Genomic DNA, 20,751 nt, shown 5'->3' on the forward strand with positions numbered 1-20,751 from the left:
CGGCGCACTTGTCTCCTCTGTTGACACCGTGTTGTTAGCACATAGCATGCCGTTGTTAGCACGTAGCTCGTTGTTGCACATTTGAAGCGCGTGTTCTAGCCAAACATCGCGGCCCCAGCACAGTCACACTTTATAACGTCACCCCAGAGATGACAGCTTTCTATTTGCTTTAATTCATCACGCTAACTTGGCAAAAAAAAAGTATTAGAAGGAACATAACTTAAAATATATACATATATAAATTGTAATTGTGCAATATATATATATATAAATAAATAAATATTTATAAATATATATTTATATAATAAATGTTTTCATACCACACACACATGTAAGAGTGATGCATATTTTGAGTTCATTTAAAATATCCTCAACATAATACATTGGTACATTGGGAGACTGTAAATCAGGATGAGGGGTCGTGCCAACTTTCTTACACCTGGGATACAGTTCAGATTGCAGATGGCGGTGCTGTCCTACTGTTCCATGTAGGAAGACAGAGCCAAATCATTTAAATCAACTAACCAGACACATCACAGTAACACTACATGACACTTCAGAGGAAGGTGGCAGAGTGCAGCCGAAACTGTCAAAGTATGAGACAAACAGTGTTCTGCACATAAACATATATGCATAGTCAGTACAGAAGATATCAATATAATATAATATCAATATTTGGTTTTCCCAGTAACAATAGGACTAAACCAGAGGAACCAGATTTTGAACTCTGTTCCACACATAAATCCACATTAGATCTTTGCTAAACTGGCAAACCATGACAACTTTATTGAAGTACTAAAGACAACAATAAAGAAAGATGTAGAAAAAGAAACACTGTTTATCACCAGTGCTGTATCCATCTGAGAGACACTTACATGGCCTTTCCTATATTTTAATGTTTGATTTATTTCAAAGAACCTACTATAGCATATCATTGGGATGAATGAGTGTTTATATATTCCCCAATAAATAATAATAATAATGCATTCATTTCATACATGCTTTTCCAGATCATCAAAGTCACTTAACAATTTTGTACATTATTCATCGTCTCCAGTGCTAGATCAGACTAAATCAGACATTCTCAATGTAGTTTATATGGGAAATAAAGCTATAATAGGTCCACCAGTTAAATTTTATTCTATGAATTCATTTCTTTTTATTTACAATTTGCTCAGTTTTTCATCTACACATATTCATTCTCTCCACAGACCAAGCTCATAAAACATATGTTGTCATTTACACCCAGGCTTATGAAATATTAATACTCTGTGATAACAGGTTCTAAAACTAGTCACATTCAAATCATACCAACTGCTCTCTAAGCTGCAGATCTACTGTATGTGTACTGTGCCAAAACATTCATGTCTGCTGTGCGATGCGCTATAGTTTGTATGAAGAAGCTTTAATCTTTCAAAATGTGAGATTACAGCGTACCAAAAGCCATACCGTCCAAAGAAATATTACACTGGGTGGATTTTATAAAGCCTCCTGCAATATCTATGTGCAGCAGAGAGGAGCGGGCTTCTATATTTGAGACCCGCCTCTGCTCCACTATATAAATCATATGTATTAGATATGTCTGCTCCAGCAATGAGAAGGTGATATTCACTGGGCTTTGGTGTATTCGCTCTACAAATTGAATCCAGCGTGCCTTATTTATGAATATTCATAACACACTTTAAAATGTAAATTGTGCCTATATTGTTCTTGCATTTAAAACATCTTTCTGTGTCTGTGTGTGTGTGTTTGAGTGGGCAAGCGCTTCACTGAGCTCATGCTACAGCCATAAATTAAAATAAGACAGATTTTGCCCAAAGCGATGAATAAATAAATCTAACTTGTGAGCAGAAATAGTTTTTCCTTCATGCAGCGGTGCCTCTGCAGTTGATAGCTATAGTATTATCAGAGAAGGTAAGATACAAAGTCTACCTCTCAAACGCTCCTTTTTCTATAAAGATTTCAAACTATTCACATTAGTACTGCTGTGATACAGCCATAATGTCTTACCGCGAACAATGAGCGACACTTTCTTATGTTTCTGAAACATCCATAAAATACAATGCTTTTCGCTTCTATACGACTAGCACTAAAACACAGGCAGCTCCACAATGAGAAAGCAAGGGTCGAAATGGGAACCGTACCTCAGGATGTCAGATAGAGAGGGTAGACAAGGCTTATGTTGTGTATAGAAATCTATACTCATTGGCTGTAATGGTGTACAAAGCCAGGTCTGACAGGAGCATGGCAAAAATGCAAAATCTACACGAATCAAAGCTGTATTACCAGATGTTCAAACCGTGAAATCATTTGAATCTATCTAAGTAGCTCTCACAAACCCCTTGGCACATTGTTCCTATTAATATACATGGATTTGGGCCACATGCATGCAAGGACGTCAGACTGGGGGGTAAAGGGTGCTGTTTACCCAGTGCAGGGAGGGGCCCCTCACAAACTCTGTAATATGCATTTTTCGTGAAACAATATATTGTGTGGGCCCCCCAAGATATTTAACTAGAGTCCAGAATTTGATGCTACACCTCTGCATGCACAGCTTTAGAATGTTTTGTTTTTTTTCAGAAACAAGTGTTATATATACCATAGCTCATCCCAGTTGATTTATTTATAAACCGAATGCACTGAAAGACTAACAAAAATAAATCTAAGCTAGTACAAACAATTCTGATCAAGATAAAGATAATTCAATGTATTTTAACTTGTGTAGATGATCCGTTTTTGCAGTGAGGACTCAAAGTGACAGAGCAGTGGGCGTCCCAGCAGAGGACGTCCCAGTGCAGCTCAGACAAGCATTACATCCGCCCCACAGGCTTCCTCCGCTCCTATCCCTCTGATTTTATCTTCTCTTTCCTCTCCTTAGATCTTTGTTTTTAAAATACAAAAGACGTCCTCGGAGACCTAAAGACTCATTCCTAATTTTCCACAAGGTTTAGTTTTGATAGTTTCTGTGACTTCCTGTTTTTCTCGGCTGTCAACTCCGGTTGGATCAGAGATGTTGAATATTGATGGTAGCATTTGCTTTATTTAACAAAAACACAACACAGGGCCACAGTGTTTAAGACTGTCGCTGCACAGCAAGAAGATTCTGGGATTGAGTCTCGGATCAAATGGGGCTTTTAAGTGTGGAGTCTTTACGTGTGCAGGTTCCTTCAGGTACTATGGCTTCTCCTACCTCCAAAAAGCATGTTGGTTAAAGGGACTGTACCCAATTTCTTTCACAATAAAGTAATCTCAGTTTTGATCTAGCACAGATATATTGTAAAAGCAGCACTTAGGTACAAAATGAGACTTCTATGAGCTGTGTAGATCTAATTCTAAAGAGTTTTTAACCTCTGTGAACTAGGAAGTAGCTCTAGCCTTTGAAAGTTGAGATCAAATTGTTTAAAATGAACTGTTTCTTTGTAGTAATGAGTCGGTACATCACCTTTAAACTGGCCTAGTGTGGAAGAGCATGTAGTCACACCTGATTTAGGACTAAACCATCATCTTATCTGTTATGTACAGTAATAAATAAAGCGCTGTTTTACTTTACCCTGCTGCAAATCTTCTTGTGTATGTGCGGCTAACCAGACAGAGCCATATGGTGTAGTCAAAATAGCAAACAAGGGGTCCCCACCTCTTCACAGTGTAATCCTTCATGTAAAAACGGTATTAAAACAGAACTTCAACAAATACCATTTAACAACTGTCACCAGAGTTGGTTTATCCCTGTGTCTGCAAGTGTTATTTGGGGAGAAGTTATTGATTTCTATGTGTTTTGCTCTCCCAGCGGTGCTACTCGTGTGTAACAACAAGTCGAAACAAATGGCTCTTTTAAATCCCCCAGATTTCGCTGTGAAGGTACACACAGCCTGCGTGACCCTGTGGCCAATCTTTTATGTCGCACAATGAACAAATGTCTGAGTAATCCATCAGCGACTACTGGAGTGTTTGAATAATTTAACCCTGAATACATTGGTTTATTCCTGCTTGAATCTTGTATTTGCACCTGCTCTTCTTGTGTAAAAGTGAAACAGATTTTAGGATTTGTTTAATTGGTTGTTGTGAGCTGCTTTTGTCTTGGTATTTCGTGAACAACGGAGCACGGCTGATGTAAATCTCGCTTGGGAGGGCACTGCGGTCCTTCCCAGAGCTCGGAGTTGTCGGCACGCAATTAAACTTTTGGCATAAGACTGTACACTGTAGCGCTGAGTGGCCCTCGGGGAGAGCTGTGAGGGGTGAAGACAAGCTCCGTGGCTGTTTTACCACTTTTTTACTGATTTTCAAAGTCCTGGAGCTGTGGAAATAACAATCCACTGCCTGCTGTGCCGTTATGCAAGGAGACTACCCACGGACCTTACTTTATCTGGGCTAATGCAGCTTTTGTAAAACACTTCCACTGTACTCCCACTTATCTTAAACCTTAGAATATTCCATCACAGCTCCACCAATAAGAAGATTGAAAAGAAATTGAAAGCTGCCCCCTGCTGGTACAACCAAGTCATTCAGGATCAGGGCAGACTCAGAGGAGCTAGCTTTGTTGTTGTTGTTGTTTTTCTAAACCATAATTGACCAGAAACACTAGTTGTTAGCTAGCTCAGAAGCGACCCCAGTGCGGTAGTGTGCATGAGACTGTAACCTTTGACCCTGGAGTCTGCATCACAGGAAGGGGTCCTGTCTAATAGGCTACACAGGACACTCGCTCCATAACCTCCTTTGAAGCTCATCTTTTGATCAGCGCTCTCACACTCTCTCTGCATGTCCCTGTTTGGTTCACCAAAATGGCGAATCAATGGGCTCTTTAGTTCACTATGTTAGCTAGAAGAGGAACAACAAAACATAGGTAGATAGTGAATGTCATTGGCATCAGAACATTGTTACTCTATTAATGTTTTGAATACATATTTACATCATTAAATTAGATATTTCTTTCTGTATTTGGATATGTGTAAATGAGAAAGCTCTTAATGGAGTTATACAGACTTTGGTAGTTACTAGATGTATTATGTAAAGTTGCACTGTGTAACTTGATGATGTTGCGTTGTCTGAAATGTTCCACAATATGACATCAAACTTAACTATTGAGAATGTATTCAGTTACTGATGTTTTTATTGCTCACACATATATTGAGACACTTTAACTGGAAGCAGTAGGTTTGTGCCATACATACCAGACAAAGCAGTAAAATCTCCATGGAGACAAGAAGAAAGCAAACTACCAGAAAGCAGCTTTAAATGCCCCTAAGGGAGATATAAAACCTTTCAAGATTGATGAGTGAATTAAAATCTTGATGAAGTTGTTGGAGTCGTTTGAGTCATCTTTGTAGTCATTTGTTTTGTCGTCATATTTTTATGTTAAATTTTTTGGTCGTTTTTGTGTCATACAATCAAAGTTGGCAACTTTATACCCTGCAATAACGGTAGCTAGAAAGCAAAAAAAGTTGAAGAATGAGTGCCCTATTTTCACACAGAGCAGAATGTTGTCCAAATCACCTATGTTAAATCTCCCTGTCCCTTATACTCGAGGTGCCTGTCGCTGGCTTTAAACATGACAAAAAGCACTTAAAGGAGTGTGAAGCCCCCCCTCTCAGCAGACCCAAAGCAGCGGTACACTCTGTAGATTATGTAAAGTATTTCTTGGTGATGAGAGAGCAGGGCTGACAGCAGGTTTAGCAGGTATGTGGGTCACACGGGGGGAGGCCGCCTCTCCAGACCCTCTCCTCCATCTCTATTTTTGTGTTGTCTCCCTTCTTCACTTAATCAGTTATTCACTTAGGCCTTTCATCTCACTGTCTCTCGCTGCTTCTTATTTTATCTCCTGACAGACCACTGTGATTGTCAGCACTGGCCACAAATGAGAGATAAAGAGGGAGGAGTGACTGCCCGAGCCGAGTTAATAAATACAAGGTTATAACTGTTTAAATCTGTTCATGGATGGAACCTGTTGTGCACTTTGAGAGCGGGTTAGCTATCAAACTAGCAGGAGGTGTACAACTGAAGAAAGCATCATTGACATTTCTTATTGGTGTAGTTTTTAGTCTATATTCCCCAAGTCAGTAGTGCGGTGCGGTGCGGTGCGGTGCGATTCCGGCTCCCACAGATGAATACTGTAATTGTGTCCTTGGGCAAGACACTTAACCCTCCTTGCCCCCACTGTCTACAAACACTGGTTTATGAATGGGTGAGTGGTTCCTTGATGTAAAGTGCTTTGAGTGCCTTGAAGATGGAAAAGCGCGATATAAAAATGTGATTATTTACCATTTTGTATTTATTTCTATAACCAAACCTGTTCTAGATAAGATGCAAGTTGGGCAAGTTGAGTTAATTCCCTGCGTAACTTTTCTATTGGATGTGTTCAGAACTGAAGAAACGTCTTCACTCCTACAACGCTTTGTCCAGTTGACAGATTTAACTTCGGCTTTTGCTATGGATCAGACCTGGATGACTGAGGGATTACACAGCCATTTTCCGGAGGATAGTATGCCACCCCATTGTCTCCATAGAGATGTTATTGATCTGACTAGAAAATGTCACAGTATGACCTTAAACTTGTCCACAAACAGGTGATATCATAATCATCACCACAACAATGATGCAGTTTATAATAATACGTCTTGCTCAGTGGCAACTACAGAATGAAATGCATATAGCAAAATTCTGATCTTACAGTTACAGGTTTTTTCCTATTCCCAAAGGCTTACCCACCGGTCGCTTCTCCTTGAGTTTTTGTAGCATATGTTGCATTTGTCTCCTGTGTGTTGTGGCATCATCTCTAATCATGGACGTCTGAAGCCCTCAGCAGATGGCATCCTGTTCCCCTTCTTTTTACTCCCAAGTACATTCAGTTTCTCATCTCACCAGGCACAGCTCAAGCTTGTGTGTAATGAGCTCTTTTCAAAGTGTTAAACAGACCCTGACCCCCACTACACCGCTCACAAGGTTAGCTAAACTTACCAAGAGTGCACAATGCTACCAAGTGTCCACAACCCTGGTGAATAAAGACAGAATACCAATGAAGAGTCTTAGCTTTTGAGCGGGATAGCAGCATAGCAACATTGAGAGGCAGAGACAATGTTTACTAAGCAGGCTTGTTTTCAGCTCCCTTACCCGCAGGTCACAGCTCAATGCTCTTTAATTGGCTCCGATTGGCAGACGGCACTCCATCCTTATAGAAGAGACTGTCAAAAAAAAACCTTTCTTCTTGTTTAGTATTGAAGCTAAACCCGATTTCCGCGAGCCCCCGCTTTACAAACTTAACATTACCATATGAAAATCACCTGCTTTTCCGCATTTACTACATCATTAGTTCCTTTAGTCCGGCACTTGTTGAGGTCCCTCCACCCCCTCTCGCTCTTGTTTTGCTCGAGTGGGGAGATGTCTTTAATTATCTTTGGATTGGGCAGTTTGGGTCCAAAGCTATTAGAGCATGCAGAGGTTAGCTGGGAGCTCATTGATACTTGTTTAATATACATGGCCCCAAAGCAGAGCGTGCCCAGGTCGCTCCCAGGCCACCCAGTCGGCATTTTAAAAAGAAATCTCCTCTCATCCAATAACACAGTGAAACGCATCAGTATTTTCACCATCCGCTCCGTTCTCACAACCTTTTGTTTGTATTTTGTGAAATCTCCAGAAATCAAACTAGAAATGCGCTTGCAATTTTAAAATCCTACCCAGAATATTTTTGTCTCTTCTGTAATCTGTGACCAATTCTTTCTAGCAGAATGTTATTCCCTCCCTTTTTGTTAGTGGTTGTTTTACAGCTAACCAGTTGCATATTGATTTGGAGTATTTCCACATCAGTTGGAACATTACTTGGACTGGAGTGGACTGGAGTGGGCAGTGGGGGTTTAGTGTCCTACCTAGGGACACAACAACACAATGAACCTTGAATAAGAATCTAGTGGACTAGTTTGTGTCTGCGGGGCTGGGAAAAAGTATGAATTTTGGCAACACTTAGATAAAAAAAAGTAGTAGCCAAACAACCAGCTTTTCACCTTGTTCTGGAAGTTGCCGTGGACGCTGCCATCGTCGTTCTGGTTGTATTGTTTTGCATGGGGCAGCGAATAAGTTCTATATGGAGCCGTTTTAAAGCCTCTAGAGAATCAGGGCATTGCTGTTGGTTACATGACACAAATCAACCTACTTTATATTATTTTTTAGCTGCAAACTTTTCACAAATTCTCCCTTGAAATTGTGAAAGTGCCATCACAAAGAAAGAGCGGTTTAGTCACTTTTACGGGGGCTAAATAGGGTCAGAAGGTTTTTAAAAGATGTCATTTTTGTTGTAAACTGGCACAGAAGTATAGACCGCTTGTGACCCCTTGGCATGACTCTTTATTGATATTGATATTTATATTTATCACAGCTTATCCAATTGCAGCATCGACATATTTGAAAGCTAAAACCAGAATTGGCTAAATATCCTGGTTGGCTTGGACCAGCAGTATCAAGATGGCTGTTCAGTTCTGAGACTTGAGAGTTGCAGCAGCTGGACACCTGCGTTACTCAGACCAGGATCAAAGCTGGGCCTCCTTCCTGCCATGGACCGAGGATCAAACGAACTGCCCAAATCCTCCCGGGGGGGCACATACTAGTACATGTCTATTGATTTTTACTCCACTCGGGGCGAAAGGAGTTTGAACAAAAAGACTGCGAGGTGTCCTGGGGCGGAGGGGGACACAGCTCTACCCATGGCTCCGCTCTGGAACATTAGGCTGCGCTGGTTCCCATGCAGCGCCACAGATGACCCGCGGGGGCAGCCTTCCTTGGCCAAAGTATGAGAGATGGTTTCGGGGAGACGTGTAAAAACAGACCGGGTTGTGACAAATGGGTTTAAAGTAAGAGCTTGTAAAAAATGTCAAGGTACATCCTTCTAAATCAGGCACAACCGTCACAGTCTTATAGGGATTTTGGCAGTGACAGATATGGCGCTTGACAATATGTTTACAAATAATGGTCTAAGTTTCCATAAGAATTCACAAGCCAGTATATTGTTATGTTGTTCTGTCGGAAGAGGGTTGTCGACCACAAACTCAAAGGTTGGTGGTTCTATCCCAGTTCCGATCAGTGAATACCGACGTGTCCTTGGGCATGACACATGAATATGACATGTGGTCGGGGGATTTGCAGACACTTTTCTAACCAGGGTGATTGTGGCTACAGAATGAATGCATGAAATTGTAAATCTTGGTTATTGGTAGTAGTAGTAGTAGTAGTAGTAGTAGTAGTAGTAGTAGTCATTCTCAGCATTTGTTTTCATTCCCCAGGGGCCTGCCAGATCCCTCAGGTTTAATCTCATCTTCAGCTGAGTGCTCATGGAAGTCTGTGGGCAGTCTCTAGCAGCACAGTATTTTGTATTTCTGGCACTGACCCTGCACGGGAGTTTGTCCAGTTGTTCTTGGAAGCCTTTTTGATGGTTCCTAAGGCTCAGACTGCTATGGGCATAATGCATGTTTTTGTGCTCCACATGTGCCTGATTTCAATTTCCACATCTTTGTACTTTGTGATTTTTTTTTTTTTGTGACTGGTAGATTGGATGGATACATCAAGCAAATCACACATTTTGTTGTTCTTATCTTGAAGCACAATGTCTGGCCTGTTTGCACAGATGCTGTGGACTGTAGGGCATCAGCACACTGTCACCACTGTCAACCACTGTTTCATTTCTGTGTCTGTACCACTTCTCACTTGCACATACACCCATTTTGGCAGAGTGCCCAGTGGAGGTAGGTCCCAACCTTGTTGTGTCTTTTTCGAAATATTCTTTTGGTGCCATTGCTTTGCAGCCAGACACTATTTTGTCTCTGCTGCTTTATCACAAACACGGCATGTGCTTCTAACCTTTATACCCTTTACGTGAGTATGGGTGGTAGTGGTTATTTAACACTTGGTCCTTTGCTGCAGTAATTAGACTCTCCGTTTCTCCCTTGAGTCCTGCGCTCTGTTACCATTAGTATGCAAGATTTTGGTCCACATAATGCTTGTCAGAGTGGTTGGCAAATTGACCATGCAGTGGCTTGTTCTTATAGCGTTGAGCGTGTTTTCTCAAGACATGTATTTGGTTTTGTAGGCACATTATACTTGTTTTTTATCTCATGTCTTTGCTGAGTAATGGACTAATTATTATTGTTATTATTTAGTGTAGACTGTTTTGAATTTTGAAATATGAATAAAGATAATGATGAACAAAAGCCTTACTATACCTTGTCTTATAGGAATAGAAAGTGGAGGATGTAATTTTCTGCTTGTCTGCATTAGAAGGTGACTTATGCCCTGCTCTCTGCTTTCACCTTGTCTGCGGTGTGAGAGGGTTTGATAACACACACATTTCCTCCTCTGTATATTTATGCACTTAACTGCATATTTCCCACCATTAAATGCTAATGTTCCATGAAGTTGTGGTCTAGCTCATTTTCTATCTTGTTTATTAGCAATTAGTGGACCTTAAGTTCCAGCACCTTAAGCTACTGTATTGATCTCATACATAATGCTGGGTTTGCATTTTTCTTATTTGTAAATTCAACAGACATATTTACACTCTTGTTAACGTTGCCTATTTCCACAGTGCAGGTAGTAAAACAGATGCGATCTAAACACTAAATTTATGCCCACTTTTATAGATTCATAAAAGCAGGCCAAATAACTGCTTCTGGGTAACAGCTGAGGGATTCTAGTCCGTCATGTTTAATGTAGAGGATGTTTTCTGGAAAATCTAAAAGGATCATTGGGAAAAAATGTCAGTACTTTGTAAATATGCAAGCTGTTTACATTAGCTGTGTGATACAAGATACGTGGAGTGAGTAAGCTCTTCCATATTTGACTTCACAAAACATTCTAGTGAAAATACAATTACATGATTAAAATGTATTGAATTTGTGAATTTATTTCTTAGCTTGCGGTGACAAGCTTGAGGGGACAACTATTCACTGATTCAACTTTTCCATCAAAGTTACAATCATGACTTTGGCAATTGGAGGAAGCCTGTAGAGGGAACATAATACTCAAAGCAGGAGTGTATTAGTGTAAATCTGGGTAGCCCTGGGTACAAACTATCTGAAGGTAAGGCCCCTTCCTGTCCGCACCATGGGCTTGGCAACGCTATCAATCAAACCTGTTGCTAATGGTAGAGCGACCTCAGAGAAAGAAGGTGCCTGATTTGTCTATTATTGTTCATATCTTGATTTACAGACACAATCGCAAATAAGAAGAACCAGGATCATGTAAAGTCAATGCGAACATTTTAAGACCAAAATGACGAGCCTGACAGCAGCAGTTACAGGGAAGTGACACTTTTTCAATGTAAAGTGATAGAGCTGGAAGCGCTCCCCCTGCTCATTTCCTATTTGAAACGCAATGGCTATAAGGTTAGCTATGCTCATTTATATATACAGTCTATGTTTATGACGCATTAAATTTTAGATCAAACATTCATGGGGTATAGTCCATGTTAAGAGATCTACAGTTCTTTTTGTATTTGCCACTAAAGTAAATAATCGTTTATATTTCTCTAAATATTGTGGTATTTTCTTGGCGGTGTTGTGTAATCCTCATTGTGTCCCCTGTGTGCTCTGCTGTCTGTTTCCAGTGCTGCTTCCTTATCGCTGACAGCAATTTTCTGCTACATGGTGATTAGTGATGCAAAATAATGCTTGTAATTCTCAGGTGCATGGGGCCGCATACCAGATCAGAGCATGGTATGTGCATAACATATAATTCATGAGCTGAAGGATTTGGCTCAATGGAAACTACTCTCAGCAGACTCATCTTAGAAACATTTGACATTGAAAAAGAATGAAAAAAATCTATTATACTAAGAATAATATCTCTTTGTTTGCCGCTTCTTACCAAAGTGCTCTTTATTTAACACTATTAATTTCATTTTATTGACTCTAGCTCTTTATAAAAGTAGTGTTTTCTTATACTTCAAATATCCACTTAAAGTAAAGGATCAGATTCACTTCTGGACCTATGGTTTTGTGAAGGATATATTGAGGTCGGCTTATCTTATTGACACAGATTATATTTTTATTTGCAGGGCCACAAAATGTACTCACCTATTGACTTTCTCTTAGATTTTCAGCAGATCTGAGCCACAGGGCGGACACAGTATCTCCTACAGAAATGCAGCTTTAGCCTCAGCCCTAGGAATAAGATACACAAGAGAAAGTAAAAGTACCAGTTAATTCAGTTTAAAACCTCCGTACTAGATGATGGTTCAATTGTTTGCTGTTTCTGTGAAAAGAACTGTTTCATAATAAAATTAAAAGTTGTGTTCATGTAAACAACACTATTAAGTTACAAAACAGTAATCAGCCCTGCATGGCCTCATCAACCTAATTGTATTATGTCACTGAAAACAAAAAAAAACTCTTCTATTGAAAATTAGATAAGAAAACTGAGGTAAAAATGTGTCCATGAGCACAGTCGTGTTATTGAACTGAAATCCTCCCCTTTTCTGGCCTTGGAAGTTAGTGATTTTTATTTATTTATTTATTTTGTATTCATATAATGCTTGGTCTGCCATCTTTTGTCAGATGAATATATCAATCGCTGCACACTGTTAAACGTACACTAACCTTTCTGTTGGGGGTCTGCCACCTGCTTGTCTCCATGGAGATGTTGCTTTATCTGGAATGTTCCACACTATGGCATTAAACATACCTACCTTACGTTTTTCTCAATTAAGATGTGTTTTATTGATCAAAAAGTCCTTGAAAACATGCATTCATACTGTAAGCAACTCACCTCTCCACAGATCTGACCTGAAACCTCTGGCATCACCTGCATCACCTACATGGAGAAAGAGGTTTAATGCCATACTATGAGCAATTCCAGGGAAAGTAATAAGATCTCCATGGAGCCAAGCAGGTGGCAGACACAAATTACATATACCTTTTAAAGATGATTAGTAAAACCCATCTCTGGAATAGCAGGCTGCTCTGTGCTGGTGTGTTGTGTCTTAATGGGGGTCAGGGGACACCAAAGCCCCTCTGCAGGCCTAAGTCTTATAGAAGCCCTGATATAGCATCTGTTTGTGCTGAGGAGATGGTTCAGTCCAGTGTATTCTCCTTATCAGGCCTCAGTGGACCCTCATCTCCTTCAGAAGAACCTTGGCCGAGCCCCCTCTTTCCTCTGCTCTTGTTTACGTGTTTAGTGCCCCTTAAGTTTTCACATTCGCTCTTAAGTGCCCCAATACTGCAGTACCCTTGAGTCAAATTAGAAGAAGAACAAGCGTTTCCTACAGGCTTTGGGCCAGGACCACAAACGGATACAATTCATATTTTTGTTAAGTCTATTATTTGGAGTCATAAAGGTCTAAAAAAAATTAAATGAAATGTAAAACAATGACAAAATTGTTTGGAGTATCAGTGTTGCAAATGAAACAATGACCATGTTGTTTTACTTACTACAAGATACAGAACTTTAGTTAATTTAGCTTTCACGGCTCTTTACCTTTTAAAGCCAATGTGTTATTTGTGTGAGGGAGGGCATCTGGTCTCTGTTAATGGTCACAGTTATAACACTTTTCCAAGGACACAACGACAGCATTCATCTGTGGGAGCTGGAATCACACTGTCACGGGATTAGAACCGCCAACCTTCAAATCAGAGGACAAACACTGAGTTACTGTCAATAAACCAATGGGCACATTCCTCAACCCCTCACATTGTGTTTCTATCTCACATGTAATAGACATCTTGCACGGCTTTGGCTCCTTCCTCGTGTCTCCCATTTTGCAGTAATATCCATAACATGATTATGTGGATAAGTGTTAATGTGTGCTCTATCATTTCATGTAGCTGCATAATTGATGGCATTACTCTAAAGCCGGCGCCTCTGCTCCGTGTGAATGTGAGCGCATGTTTGCTGTCAATTTATTCTGTCGCAGTCTGTTGTTGTTTCATTACTTCACAATAAGGCTCAGCACATTAAAGATTGATGCTGTTATTGTGTTCTGGGTTTATTTTGTGTTTATAATTGTGTGTTTTTAGTTTTTATAGTAAAATTTGTGCTTAAATGGTCACAACTTTTAATTAGTTTGCCTTGAACCGTGTCACTAAATGTCAAGTAGGTCTATAAGACATTTCATTCACTGGATTTGTTGTTGGATAATTTTAATGCATTTTCCCAGTTTCTAAACACTGCTTTTGAGTAAATTTCTTTTTTCTTTCTTTTTTTTAATGGAGGGTTGAAAAGGGCCTGTGTTTACTGAATAATCTAAATTGATTAATTAGATTTTACAGTAGATAAAAGTACTCACAATACCACATCACCACCAACTTAGTGATCAACTGTTTCCCCATCTATAACTCAACCATCAGACCCAAAGCAAAGAAAGGGACAAACAAAGAGAACAATAGAGGTAGCCAGGATGACAATAGGTGTGAAAACGCCCATTAGGAGTTGTATGAATATGCTAAGTATGACTCAGGCAAAGTGCACACTTACTGTAGCTCAATAGACCTAGTCTACATACAGAAACTGTAAACAATAGCTGTTTTAGTTTCAGTGAAGTTAGCTCCTCCTTCAGAAAGAAAAAAGGCAGCATACACCAGCAAACTGACCAGAACTGAAGAAGCGGCTTGTAAGAGCAGTAAAACTCCTACAACTTTTTGTCCTGTTGACAGATTTAACTTTTGTCTTACGGATCAGACTTGGACAACTGTGGGATTACACAGACATCTGTATTTTAGTTGGTGAATGGCTCCAAAACGGCATCTTATCTGTGATATTCTCCAGTAAAGGGGGTGTTACATTTTTCTATAGCATTTTTCCACACATTCATACAGCAGTGTACGCAGACACTGGGGGTGAGGTGGATTAAGTGTCTTGCCCAAGGACACAACAACAGTATTCATCTGTGGGAGCTGGAATCCCACCATCAAGCTCTGGGTCAGTAAATCTGACCATTCTACCAATAATGTTTATGTCAAGAGCGGGAAACTGAACCGCCAAACTTCAGATCAGTGGAAAAACACTCGACAAACTGAGCTTCTTTCATCCCGTCTGCATGCTGCGCTATCAAAGGTGGTCCAATGAAAAAAGCAATGTGTGCTGCTGCTTCTTTAAAATGCAATAAAAGTTCATTAATAAATCAGTTTGTTGTGTATTGAACTTTACATTATTCTACGCTGTAAGGTCTTAGCCTCAGTTAGCATAATAAACTAACTACCATAGACTTGCTGCTGTTGCCACACACAGAAGCCATTTTGGGTCACCAGTGGCTCGTCTGTCTTGCCTAAACAGTTGTATTTGTTTACATCATCGTCAGAGTGCCTGGAGAGGGCTGTTATTTTTACTCCATGCTTTGTTTTGGATGATGGTTGGTGCGATGGGCGGAGGCAGCGCGGTCTGCTTGGGGAGTCAGGGGAATCTTGTTGGTACAGAGGTGGAGAGGGGGCTGCCTTACAGGGATGGCACGCTAATTAATTCTGCATCCATCTTGCTCCCCACTCGCGTCTGTTTGGTTCTTTTGAAGTAACTCTTTTGGATAGCAACAGATTTCGAGGGATTGGGGGACTGTTAAGTACTGTTCATGTTGACAAGCTAATGTGTGTGTAAGGCATTGGGACTCATAGCACATGCAATGCAGTCCAAAAACATCTTATTTGTTCTTCACCCTTACTGGTCTTATACGCAGACCAAAATATTTACTTTTTTGTTGTATGGATAAGTTGTCTCTTAAAGCAGACCTGTTAAAATCGACTTTTTTAGAGCTTTCAACTGTGTTATAGTTGTTTCCCGTCACCATTTACTCATGCATTTTTGAGCAATCTTTAATCGCTTATTTTCAAGACATCATAATGTCAATCAACCCCTGTTTTCACCGCCACATGGCATACATCCACGGTGATGGACTTACTTTGTTCTCCAATTTTATTTTCTTAATTGGTGATAAGCACATAATTTGGCAGCATTGCATAGTCATTTTGGTACAAATGAAGAAAAATCAGCTGCTCGCTAGTGTGATCTGAAGCTTTCCATCAGAGGTGCCAACTCTTTGTTGTGACGTTTACGGCGACCGTGGTTTTCTAATGCAGAAGTCGGTGGACTTGTTTCTTTGACTAAGTCGTTTTAGGTTATTGTTGTGATATAAAATGTGCAAATTATAACATAATGATCCACAGGTGTCATCAATTATAGCTACAGGGCAGACACAAGCACAATAGGTCTTCTTTAACACTTCCTCTCCTCTATTCAAAGTTGTGGTGTCTTTACTATCTATTACTATTGCCATTTTCTGTGAAACAACTAGTTGCGTGTAACTCAAACGTAAGATGATTTGGAATCCAAATACCTGAATAATCTGACCCTAACTGGTATGCCTTCTCTGCATTCAATCATTATGCATTAATTCGCCACAAAACTGGAAGTAATGCTGGTATGCTGTTAGCATTCTAGCACTCTGTTGTTAGCAGTGGCTTCATGCCCAAACTCCACCCAGCCTCTGAAAGTTGTAAAACACCCTTACAAACTCATTACGATGAATAATGCATTTTACAAGTAAGGAATAAATTTAAGCAACTGCAAACAGTTTAAAATACAATACTTGTTTTTCATGTTTTCAGACAGTGAAAATCAGGCCATTCCTTCCAGCCAATAGTTAGCCACTAGTTGCTGTGAAAGTCTATTCGTCTTGCAAGAAATGGCATGAAAACAATTGATTACATCTTGAAGCAAGCTTTGTTTCTAATATATAGCACAGATTGCATTATCATAGGAAATCCTCAAGTGCACATTTCACTAGGGCCTTATAACATATTCAGATGCTCACTTGTAAACCACTCTCACAAACCGGGATAGAAAAGTAATACCTAACATCATTTCTCATAAGCTGTAGTGAAATGCATGGTACAGCTGCTCTGTGTGGCCTCTGGTTCATTGTTATTCTCTGTATCCCCGTTTGCCGATACGTGACATATTTGCATTTGACCACAACAACAAATAACAGCTCTTTCTCTCCGTTTTCTTTCTTTCTTTCTAGATGTTTCCGACATCAATGAATCCGGCACCAGCAACGTAGGTGAGTGTTGCTTTTTCTGAGGGTCTCTGTTCCCCCCACTCCACTTCACATAGCCCTATATTCTATACAGGCCTTTGAGTTCTGCACGCCTTGGACACACGTACCTGCTCCACTTTCCATAAAACATCACAGCAAACATTAGTACTTTGATTATATGCTTAGGATCTCAATGTCCACAGCACATAGAGGGATAGATGTGTTATGTAGATGCCTGCCGAGATACAAAAGAAATAAAAGCTATCATCAGACTCAGAGGCTCCAGCGGAGTATAAAGCACAGATTGTTTGGATGATTTTGGTTTTGTTCACTCTTTGTCTCGTCAGCAAAGAGTGAACAAAACATTTTTACCTTGATTGGAACTTTTTAAATCTCTATTCTTTATCTGGAGATGAAAGAGGAAGTAAATTGTCTCTCAAATGCATCCCTCAGACGTAGCATTAGGCGCCTTTATCTTTTCTTTCAAATAAATGCAAAGAAAGAAATACACTGCAGGGTGGAAATGTTGCACGATTGCACTATATTTAAAGTTTCTGGCTGGAGTGTTAGACCCCTGCTTGTGGCAATAGAGAAGTTATAATGTTGTCTGGCTTTAAACTTTACTATGGAGTCAAGTAGGAGACCCAAAAAGACCACGTTATAAGTGAGATCCGTGGAGAGGTGAGCCTGATGAGAATAGCGCAATAGAAACACCTGTAATTGAACAAATGTTTAGCGCCATCGTGTGGAACATTCCAGCCAAAACACTAAATCACCATGGAGTCAAGCAAGTGGCACATCCCCTCTAGAAAAGTTACATACAACATAAAACATACAACATAAAACTACATACAACTTCAGGTATGTTTTCGATGAAGTACCAGCATTATAACATGGCTAAACGCTCACAGGAATCAATTTTGTGTAACCACTCACTTCTTTCTTTTTCTTTTGCAGATATGAAGGAGGAAGTTAAGACTCAACCAGATTTGAATGCTACTGACAACTCGCAGTCCAAAGGTAAGGACACAGAGGAAGCGCTTATCACTCACATCTTTATTTATAAACCCAGCTCTTATTAGTGACTGCAGCTGCTGAATTAAAATGCACTTCGATCCTTGGTGAGACTCTGAGTGTTATCGAGCCCAGAGACATTTTTATGCCGCCTCACCCTCTCCTTACCTCCCTCCTTACCTCCTTCCTCACCCCCTCCTAACCCTCTTCTTGCCCTCTCCTCATTGCTCTGCTCACCCTCTCCTTATGGTCTCCTTACTCGTCCTTACCCACTCTTTATCTCCTACTTACTCTTCCCTTCCTCAGCTGTTCTTCTTCTCTTCTTACCACCTTTTTACCCCCTCCTCACCCCTCTTTACCCACTTTTCACCCACTCCTCACCCAATATCGCCCCATTCCTCATTTTCCTCCTCCTTACCCACTTCCTTGCCTCCTCCATTACCTCCTCCTCACCAATTCCTCACACACTCCTCGCTCCCTTCTTTCCCCCTCCTCTCACTTCCTCACCTTTTTCTTATGCACTCCTTATCTCTTCCTTATCCCCTCCTCACCCCTCTGTACTCCCATCTTACTCCCTCCTTCCCACTTTTTATCCCCTCCTCCTGCCCTGCTTATCTCCTCCTCATTCACTCCTTACCCCTCCTCACCCCTTGTTACCCCTCCTTACCTCATCCTCACTCCTCTTGACTCCCTCCTTACCCACTCCTCACTCTTTCCTTACCCCCTCCTCACACCTCCTCTTCCCTTCTCTTCCCTCCTCACCCCTTCTTACCCGCTCCTTCACTCCTCTTCACTCCCTTCTTACCCGCTCCTTATCCACCTCTCACTACTTTCTTACCCCATCCTCACCCCTCTTCACCCCTCCTCATCCCTCCTCACTTCCTCCTTACCCCCTTTTCTCCCATTACCCCCACCCATTCCGTCATAAACTTGAACTCCCTTCTTTCCCTCTCACCACCCTCTCCTTACCCATCCTCCCCCTCTCCTCTTCTTCCTCACACTTCCTCACCCCTTTTTCCTTACCGCCTTTGTCCTGAAAACCATCCACTCTTGTCTTATTGCCTTTCTCAGCCGGGGCTCTCTCTCAGTCTGCAATCCTTCAGGGCCAAACGCATTTGTAAACCCACTCGTCACGTCCCGGGACCCCTCAGCTCTGACCCTGATTTTTTGGTATGAATGTGTCAGTGTGTGCGTCTTTGGAGATTGAGTTTGATAAATTGCCCACAAACTCTCCACATCAGACGTTTAATAAATCAAGCAGCCAATGCATATTATTTTAACACGGACTGTAGGGGAAGTAATCATGCCAATAAATCATATTTGCGAGGGATAGCACGCTGTTGTTATTCTGGGTCTCCAGCGAGATTTGGGGTAATAAGACAGGATGTAATTTGGAGTGGACTGGATTTCTCTGTATTCATTTAGCTTGTCATATGTGTTCAGGTAGAAGCATGTATGTTTATTTTTATATAGGAATAACAAAAAAAACACATAATCTCAGTCTATATGTGCCCTAACTCTCAACCTCTATTCAAGTAATTAACATCGTGTAAATAAATACGCATTAAGTAATCTACTGTGGGTATGTCTGTAGGTAAGTTTAGTTACTCATAAATTAACTTAAATATTATAGTTTCTAAATATTCGTGTCATTTCAGCCTTGGAATTGCCCATCTCTACTGAACAAAATGCAAAAGGTATAGCTGTTAACTTGAAAACTACCACTTCATGACATCACAAGGTGGAACAGAGCGTTTTGAGCTTTGGAGATGAAGACAGACTAATAATAAAGGGTTACTCAAACATGTGAATGAAAAAAAAAATATCATTAGCACTGTTAAATAACTTAAAAAGACAATTTATATTATTTTCTACCATTTCAGTGTTTACTATTTAGATGTATACTTACTTTTTTACTTAGTTATTTACTTACTTACTTTACTTCTACTTGAATAATCATGTATTTTGAATTGATAATACTTTTATTTGAGTTCATTTGTGGCTAGACACTTCCCACGTCAGCACAGCTATAGAAAAGACTTTCACATTTGGGCATCCACTATTTCCCAGGTAGCAAAAATTCATTAAGTTGTGAACAGATTGCCGGGGTTGAATAAATAGGACGGGCTAGCAGCATATGAATAAGTTGGCAGAGACAAAGGGCTTGTGGTGAAGGCAGGGAGCTGTGACAATAGCAGTCAAAGAGGCAGGAGAAAGGGATGCTGTGGAGGAGTGTGTGCGCTGTGTTCTGTGCGAGGAGAATAAAACAGAGCACACTGGGCACCCTGTGCACGGGCACAGGGGCTTTTAACGCAACTCTTTGTTACTTTATCAGCAGAAAATACAGGCTGCTCTTTTTCCCACTCTGACAAGTCACAAAACACACTTTTTAATATGTGTTTATCTCATGTTATTATTACAAGTCCTTTCCCCGTGTTTCTAGTGTTGAAAGAGGAAAAAAAAGTAAATCTTGTTTGTTAAAATCTCTTGATAGCACTTTATAATCATATTTTAATTGGTAAATGGTAATTTTTTTCACCTTTTAATGCACTCAAACCACTTTACAACTGCTCAACCAATGATGTTCACGTCAACAGAGGGATTCAGCCTACAAAATGAGCTACTGTCGACTCAATAGACCATGAACAAAGACCTAATTGTTTTTTTAAGAATCATTCAAGCTTTGCCATTAATACCATCACTTCTAAACTTACCCTTTAATCAAGCAGTTAGTAGGCCTG

The 20,751-nt window shown here is 40.4% G+C and overlaps 1 protein-coding gene across 2 annotated transcripts in view; it reads left to right on the forward strand.

The window, feature by feature from the left end:
- macrod2 (mono-ADP ribosylhydrolase 2) overlaps nucleotides 1–20,751 on the forward strand; it is a 595,671-nt gene that overhangs the window by 548,232 nt on the left and 26,688 nt on the right. For both annotated transcript variants that reach the window (XM_033979597.2, XM_055227511.1), the window contains exons 16-17: nucleotides 16,982–17,020; nucleotides 17,954–18,016. In XM_033979597.2, coding sequence (XP_033835488.1) covers nucleotides 16,982–17,020; nucleotides 17,954–18,016 — 102 coding nt within the window. The remainder of the gene's footprint in view (nucleotides 1–16,981; nucleotides 17,021–17,953; nucleotides 18,017–20,751) is intronic.

The sequence above is a fragment of the Periophthalmus magnuspinnatus genome, chromosome 15 (genome assembly GCF_009829125.3).
Source record: "Periophthalmus magnuspinnatus isolate fPerMag1 chromosome 15, fPerMag1.2.pri, whole genome shotgun sequence".
NCBI lineage: Eukaryota > Metazoa > Chordata > Actinopteri > Gobiiformes > Gobiidae > Periophthalmus > Periophthalmus magnuspinnatus.